General features: G+C 37.2%; 1 protein-coding gene across 1 annotated transcript in view; it reads right to left on the bottom strand.

Annotated features, from left to right (window-relative positions):
• Positions 1-3,027: 3,027 nt before the first annotated feature.
• Positions 3,028-8,878, bottom strand: part of SLCO4C1 (solute carrier organic anion transporter family, member 4C1) — a gene marked incomplete at both ends in the record, with an annotated part of 31,624 nt that continues 25,773 nt past the window's right edge. Inside the window, 4 exons of the mRNA XM_009706093.1 lie at positions 3,028-3,148; positions 4,280-4,417; positions 6,411-6,475; positions 8,511-8,698. Coding sequence (XP_009704395.1) covers positions 3,028-3,148; positions 4,280-4,417; positions 6,411-6,475; positions 8,511-8,698 — 512 coding nt within the window. The remainder of the gene's footprint in view (positions 3,149-4,279; positions 4,418-6,410; positions 6,476-8,510; positions 8,699-8,878) is intronic.

Genomic DNA, 8,878 nt, shown 5'->3' with positions numbered 1-8,878 from the left:
TATGAAGACAAGGTGAGAGAGTCGGGTTTGTTCAGCCTGAAGAAGAGAAGGCTCTGGAGAGACCATAATTATAGCAGCCTTCCAGTACTTAAAGGGGGCTTATAAGAAAGATGGGGACAGTCTTTTTAGCAAGGTGTGTTGCAACAGGACAAGGGGTAATGATTTTAAACTAAAGGAAGGTAGATTCAGACTAGATATAAGAAAGAAATTTTTCACAATGAGGGTGGTGAAACACTGGAACAGGTTGCCTAGAAAGGCAGTAGATGCCCCATCTCTGGAAAAATTCACGGACAGGCTGGATGGGGCTCTGAGCAGCCTGATCTAGTTAAAAATGTCCCTGCTTATTGCAGGGGGGTTGGACTAGGTGACCTTTAAAGGTACCTTCCAACCCAAAGCATTCTATGATTCTAATCACCTTTGTAGCCCGGCACCACGCCCCCTCTAGTAAGTCTGTCATGCTCTTGCTCTGGAGAGCCCAGAACTGGACACAGCACTCCAGGTGTGTTCTCCCATCTCCTCAGCCTGCTTGCAGTTCTTTGCCTAATGCAGCCCAGGATGCTATTGACCTTTTTTTCAGAAACAGCATATTGTTGCCTTGCGGTCAGCTTGTCCACCGTGAACCCAGGGGTCTTCTCTGAAGAGCTGCTTTCCGGCTGGGTGGCCCCTGCCTCATAGTGGTGCATGGGGTTATTTGTCCTTGGGTGCAGGTCTTTGCACTTCCCCTTGTTGAACTTCATGATGTTCCTCTTGCCCATTTCTCCATCCTGTCAAGATCCCTCTGGATGGCAGCACAACCATCTGGACTATTAGCCACTCCTCCAGGGCGCAATCTACCCCATCACTCAGGTCATTGATGAAGATGTTGAACTGGATTGGCCCCTTATTGATCTGTGGGGTACAGCACTGGTGACTTGACCTGGACTTTGTGCTATGACTCTCCGGGCCCAGTCATTTGGGCAGTTTTTAACTTACCCTCCCTGTCCAAATACTTAACACACACCTGTTCAGCTTGTCTGTGATGTTTACCTTGACTTAGTAAAACCTTTGACACAACATCTACTACCCTCTGATATCTATTGCTATATCTATTAATTAAACATTGCTATAATACAAGGTAAATGGGTGAACTTACTCAGTTCTAAATATTTGGTCTCTCTTCTAATCATTGTGCTTCTCCTCCTAAACTAGCAAAAGTAATCTTTAACAAGTCATAGGCTAAATTATAAATTGCAACAGCAGTACTTCCTTCCTTCTCCACTCAAATAACCACTCCAGTGCAACTAAGAGTGCTGATAACTTCCTCAGAACAGGAAGCTGCTGTTGCTCTGCCCCACAAGTTTTGTAATCTGTGCAATCACACTAAGCAGCAGAAACTGTAAGCTATGATCTCACAGCCTAAGACAGAAAAAAAAAAAGGCAAGTTTACCAGTTTAGCTACCATAGTGGAAATTTTTAAGTGATTTGCTCTACCCCACACAAACCATGTCAGAGTTGGAAACTGAATTGAGAGTTTTAGGCCATATTCCCAAACTTTATGGAAGATCAGCATTTAGTTCTTTCAAGGGAAGTTACCTATCCTGCTACGAGCCATTTTATCAGGAAACTGTGTTATCAAGAGACATACAACTGTATTTATGTTTGCTTTATTTAGTTGAATTCTGCCTCTTTCCTCTTCTGCTTCAAAAAGCCATGAAGTCTTGTGCTTTCAGGATGTGTAGTCTATTCTGCTTCATTTCCTGAATAGTTCTTTCTAAATAGTTATAGGGAATCCTCTTGAGTTGTATACTTAACCTCTACCTATTTTAACAGTTGCAGATGAAACATGGCCCATATGCCATAAACCCTTGGTGGAGCACTTGTTTAAAAATCTTGGTAGAGTCAATGAGTACAAGTCCATGTAACCAGATGAGAAAGGGCACACACAGCTACAGAACAGTGACATGCATGGTCACTGCAACAGAAAAGAAGTTTACATCAACAAAGTAAAGCAAGTGCAGAGGATATCTTGCTCATTAAAAACTTCCAGTCAATATTGAATGATATTTCAGTAGCAGGAAATATAGTCTAATATCTGGTAACAGAGGCTAATTTTTATAGCACATCCATTGTGCTATAAAACTACAGTTATAATAGCATGCAGTGTATAAATCAAAAGGAACAACTAAACCCATATTTTCCTACTTTTGATGTTTGTATACATATTCTTTGCTAGATTTCACAATTGTGTTTCTTGGAGTCGAGAAGCCTATAACTCAGCAACTTAGAAATGACATAGCATACACAGAAGTAGTAAGAAAATAGGTTTTATTTTCCAATTTTATAGAAAAATGTGAACAATGCTTAAAGAAAGCAGCTGAGCAGCAACTTTCTGTATATATTCCAGACAAATTCAGGCACTTAAATTAACAGTATTTTGCTGTTACAAACCCACCCGTCCTATAATAACTATTTACATTTTTCTACAAATACTGAAAAGTGAACATATGCCATTAAAATAACAGGTAAAAATATTTTTAAAACATGACCATACTTACACATTCCCAAGTGTATCTACAGTCAAAATCCCCAACTAAGGCACTAGCCCAGATTATGTGCACATTAACATAAATTCATTTTAAACACCCAGAGTTCCCTTTAATACATGAAGTTACTTGTTTTCTCCCACTACACTCTCACTCAGATATTACTTTATAAGCAGGGGGAAATAAGGCTCACAGTCGGCCCAGTTCAGCTTATTTTTCTCTTTTTTTTTTTTATTGATCCATTCCACCTTGTTTCACTTAAGTTGTAAGTTGGATATTTAAAATTAGATTGTAAATTTAAGTGTCACTTTTTTGGATATACACAATGGAATACTAAAAAACATGTTTAACAATTTAAAGAACACTACACACTCACAAATATTTTAAGATGTTCAAGAATTAAATACAATCTTCTATATTTAGGTAATGATGTATAAGAACTTTGGTACAAGTGTTGTAATAGTGCTTATTCTTACTGGCTTTTCAAAAGCCCCCAAAAATTTACGTATGTATAGCAGATACCATTTCTGAATCCTTTTGTGACAGGGCTGCACTTGCTGGTGGAGGCTTATACAAACATACTGCCATGATCACAAAGATGATTGTGATGATTTTGCAAGCAGCACCTGAATGCAAAGAATAGAAGAGTCCTTGTTGCAGTCACCCTCAATAGTAGACAAGAGTATTTCATTTATAAAGCTTCACATGGTGAGTTACACTGTAAGACTTTTAAATTGATGCTATGAATTTCAACCTTTTTTTTACATGAACCAGAAAGGGTGGCCAAAGGTAGTCTTCCAACTGACTTCAAATCCCTCACCTGCCTGCCAGTTCTTGCTTGCAGCAGCTATTGCCATTACTTCAGTTCTACATTTTTTTCATCCCATTGTAGCCTGAAGTGCAAGCATTCCCTGTTTGTTGTTTCAGTACTGTTCTTCATTGCATCAATATTCTCTTTGTCACAAACTAAAACTCCCCGTGTACAAACCTGTTAAGTATTTTCTTCTCAGCTACCTTAAAAAGTTGTTTCATTTACTCACTGGTACATAGTGGTGTTTGTGCAACTCGGGAGGGCAAGGCAGGGGGGTAGAGGAGGGATTGTATTTTAATCACAAATATGCCTGAGAGATACTGAAACCTGAATTTGTGACTCCTGCTTTTTCTATTTCAAGGTAAGATGTTAGCACTTCAGTTTACGCACTGTAAGTATCACAGTTGCTAGAAGATGGGACAACAGCAGTTACCACAGGTACAAGCTTAGTCTGCCTTCCCTCCCCCAGATATACACACCTCACACCTGAAGATTGTTTAACAAGTTGGGAAAGCTTGACAAGTGTTCAGAGATATTTAAGATCTTGATATTAATTTAGGGACAAGAATTTAAATATGACAAGAGGAGGAAAACTCCTAAGACCTTAAGCTGCCAAAAGACAAAGACAGATAAGACTGAAATGCGTGCCAATCCCTTAAAATTCAGTAAATGAAGTGTGACAATGAAGAAAGACCAAAGAGCAAAGCTATTTCGTATTATTGTTACTGAATAAGTTTTCTAGGTCATAAAAGAGTCATTTGTAGTTTTGCTCTTTCCATGATATTTTGGTTATTACTTAAGAAAAAATTTTTTAAAAAAAATACCACTGCTAAAAAAAAATAAAAATCAAAGTTTAAGGTTTTATTTTAAAATAATTCCCATCTAGCTGTCAAAGTCAGTGTATCTATTGCCTTGTATATGTACTCAGTATGAAGAAGTCACTTACTTATGCCCATCAGCAGATAAGCCATCCTTTCATTGTCATAAACCCAACAGGCTCCTTTAGCTTTACATTCATTAATATCCCACAGAGTACAACTGTTGTCTATAGCAACACCAAACAAAATTGGTCCAGGAATAGTACCTAAAAAACACAGGAACATTTTAGAACATCTGAATTACTTGGAATAGTCTTACCTAGTCTTAATGTATACAGTGAAACACCAAGCTGGTAGGGAAAATAAAATGGGAGAGCCACACACTAAATTTAACATTTTAATCAAAGTCATATGGCTTATATTACATAGCAAGCATGCCCCTTTGATTTCTTTCAATTAACAGGCAGAATGCAGAGAGTGTCAGCTAATTCTTTATACAGTTCTCACTTTATCAAGCAAGAAGTTTATTCAAAGGTTTGAGCTTCTCTGTCCAAAAAGTGTTTAGATGTGGCGCTTCAAGACATGGTTTAGCGGGCATGGTGGTGTTGGGTATATGGTTGGACTTGATGATCTTTGAGGTCTCTTCCAACCATAACGATTTATGACTCTGATTCTCATAAATTCCTCAGTTTTCATTGGAAAAGAAAAATGTGATTAAAATTAGGGAGAAAAACAGCTAACCAAGGAAGCAGGATTTTAACCTAAGGAAAAGAAGTCTCTTTCCTCAGATCATATACATTAACGTGTTCTAAATGTAGAGAACTAAAATATTTTGCTAACATGTTCAATTATACTTTTTTCCATCCCTCAGATGTACCCAAGCTTCTATGTAAAAAATTAATATAAAATTAATAGGGTTTAAAGTTATTTCTGCATAGAATTTATTAGATTTGTGTGATTTTTGTTACAACAGTGCTTTATAAAGTACAAGTGTTTCGCACCCAGGTATAACCAATTTTATAATAAACATTCCAGGTTCATCATTGCACGTCTACGTAACCTACTCAAGGCCTAAACTGTTCTTGAGCTAACAAGCAGTGATGTCGTCACTAAAGCCCTTCTGTCTAGGACCCCTATGTGATTCCTTACATCTACAGCACAATTATCTTGTTGGTAGTAATACTGTTAGTCGCTGTCTTCTTCAGCCACGGTCTGTACAGGCAGTGTGAAAAGTTCACCTATCCTCTGTTCCACAGTGAAGTCAAGAGTTAAGACTCTGCCATAGACATCTTATCTTTGAGTAAAATCAGAATCACGAAAATGAAACAAAGAAACCAACACACAACACTTAACAGTACCTCCCAGGTAATTTCTACCTATAAGGATGTTTACTTCTGTTATGCCTTGTTGGTAGAATGACTTAGATTAATTGTAGATTCAATAGATACAGCAAAGCAGAACTCAGTGCTAGATATTTGATCTCAAATGACAGGGAATGGTTACAGTACCAAATATCGGTATAAAAGTCTAATCAGTAACTGAGCCTGGACCCAGTCTTGAATTATATCTGCCATTTTAAAAGTGTCTAAGACTAAAACTAAAACAAGAGTTTAAAATATGCCTGAGAAAATTCAAATTAATGATTCAGAGAATACCTACATTTAGCTTTATGTTTTAAGGTGATTCACCCATCTTACTGAGATCCCAGAGGTGCTCAATTTAGAATTTAAGTAGTAGTAGAATTCCCACATAAAAACTCAGTGATTATTTATGTACAAGTGTCCACAATTTCAATAAAGGCTAAAATTAGCCAAAGAAATTGAAAGGGAAAGGAGAAGAGGGAAGACTCTACCTATCCACTTTAAAATATACTGGTATGGCCAATAAGGATACAGTGAGACAGTGTCACTTTCTTTTAGCTTTTGGAACTTGAGATCTTAACTACATGAAACTTATCTATTACATCATTTTTTCTTATCTCAACTTTCAGAATAGGCCTCTGTGGGAAGTGACAGTAGGTGCGTTTTGCAGAAAGAATGACAGTTACCTGTATTTTGTACATGCTGATAAGAAAAAGAAAGGCTAAAATGAGCATGTGTGCCCTATTTAAAGAGGAATTTGAATCCACAGCATCTGCCTTATTATAAGAGTATTCTATAAGCCAATGACAGGCTGCTTCAAGCTCCTCTGAAAGCTTCTTAATGCATTATTTTTAAGTCTAGAAAAACAAAGGCAAGTGTTTCAACAGGAAAGTCATACCCAGTAGTCGTAGAAACACTGACTGTACTCCAAGAGCAAATGAGCGCTGTTTGTCTGGCACACACCTGTAAACAAGATTGGCAGTTTAAGACTTGGTAATCAAGTTTTCACTCCTCCATTTCTCTGCTTTGTCCCTCAGTGAATATGCTTTTTCTTCATATACTCATTTAACCTGTTAATTGCAGAGGGCTTTAAAAATCCAGTGTGCAGAACACGTAACAAAACAACTTCAAGAGGTGTTTTGACAAAAGATAGAAGCAACTCTAATAGCTCATCAAGGAATTTTAGATTGAGTTAGTTTAACAAAATAGTATAAATAAAAAGCTAGCTTACTAGCAGCACTGTTTAACATTTTTTCTACAGACCAACCAAGGAATTGGGGACAGTGCTAGGATGCAATCCTGAGCTGCTATTCCTAAAGAAGCAATACATGAATTGAGACTAGGCTTCAGCACAGTACAAGGTGTGGTATTTCCCATAACCTTTAATTGTAAGGTCAGGTGACTATATGTAATCAGTTCTGGCCTATGCTATACAAATAAATATATTGATTTAATAACTAGTAGAATTTACATCCTACCCATTTCTTCCAGATATTTCTCCAGCAAGAAACATTTTATCCTGTGTCTTAGAGATACTACCATAATGACTAAATACAACCTAACTTAATTTACACAATTTAGTTTCAGCACTGTTTTCTTTAAACTGCCTCATTGAAACACTGTCAGTGCTAAGAAAGACAGTATGTAAATACTCAGGAGTTATTCCCTCATTCTGGAGTACGTATGAGGATTAGCCACAGAAATACATCCATGATCAGCAGTTATCAGCAGTCATTGTTAGGATCCCCCTACTCATAAAGGCAAGTAGAGGAAGGATAATGAGTTTCGCAAAGCGTGAGTGGTTATTTCTAGCACTATAACACTGTCAAGAACATGGGGGTTTACACTTGAAATTGCACAAAACAGGCCCATCGAAAAGATATCAGAATGTACTGTAGTACCTTACCTCATCTTTAGATATTTGATTTAGTTTTTGCACATTTAATCTGCTCTACAGCCCTCTCTTCCATAAAACCTGTTTCACCATTTCAGTTGAAGTGTACAAAGATTCAAAATTCCAAATGTTATTGCTTAGAATTATCTAAATAAACCTATGTCAGTTCAGTTTTGAAGATAACGCAACACTTCACATTATTCTGCCCCCACACTAATATGACAAGCTTTTAATTCCAGATTTACACCAACCATGAACAGGAGGTTATTACAAAGCACTGTTACAGCATATCATTCCCCTCCCCAACCCCCTGCCTAGAAAGTTGGAAAAAGAGCATCTAACCACTTCTTCCCAAAGCATCATCTGTATAGTACATGTATGCCTATGCATCATAAACATTTTCTCTCTAGAAGTATGAGAGGTACAAGTCAGATTTGAACACAAACTGAAATAGCTCTTTCAGAATGAGGAACAGTTTTTAAAAAAATTAATCTAGTTTTCAGGCATACGAATTTCAGTAATTTGAAACAGTCAAACCAATGGTTAACAGCAATGTACATGCTGTCATAATTTGTATGGGTGACTACCATACATACAACATCAGTATCACATGAAAGGTAGTCTACAGTTCTTGACAGACTATAATTTTGCAAGTCAGAACTCTGAACTGAGACAGGAACCAAAGGTTGAGAATACGAGACTGATTGTTATTTTGTTCTTTTCATAGTGCAATTTGAAATCCTGGCACTACTGATACACAAGCTAGTTGAATATTTTCTTCATCAAGTACATGGCACCCTTATTCCTTCTTATTTTGTCTAAAACAGTCAAGAATACTCCCATAAAAGAGGGATTATGCTAGTAGGAAAGATTTTTTTATAAGTTCGAGGAGTATCTACTAACCAAATGTAATTACAGAGATAGTGAACAGTGACATGGCTGTTCTCTGCTTCAAGCGCTGTCTGTTTACTACACAAAGTACTACCACAGGAATTCCCTTGCACATTGATCTAAGTCCACATTCCAAAGCAAAACAAATTAGAGTATTTCACTGATCTGAGTTTTCACAAGAATGCTACCTATTTCTCAGCCCAAAAAACATACCTGAGAATGGCCACAGTTGTTGGAGTAACAGCCATAAATGTAAAAACAACAGCAAAAAAGAAGAAGGTCAAGAATAAAGGTAAAAGTTTGCATTGTGTTGGACATTTCCCAGGGACAGCTTCATAGAGAAAGTCTTCTGAAACATTTTCTCGTTTTGCTTTCTCAATACAGGAACAGTTGTGGTACATCTACAAATAATTTATAAAACAAAATTTAGCTCTAGGAATGATACCAAGTGACACTAATATGGTAGAGGTTCATCGGCTCTGCACCACACTGAATACAAGAATAAACCCTGACTTTACCATATGAGACACAGCCTATTTCATGATGATCATATCACACTGTAACTCTCATTTCTAAACCTG

The sequence above is a fragment of the Cariama cristata genome, unplaced genomic scaffold (assembly GCF_000690535.1).
Source record: "Cariama cristata isolate BGI_N322 unplaced genomic scaffold, ASM69053v1 scaffold11370, whole genome shotgun sequence".
In the NCBI taxonomy this organism is placed as follows: domain Eukaryota; kingdom Metazoa; phylum Chordata; class Aves; order Cariamiformes; family Cariamidae; genus Cariama; species Cariama cristata.
Note: the sequence above shows the minus strand (reverse complement) of the source record. Positions and strands in the feature narration are given on the sequence as shown.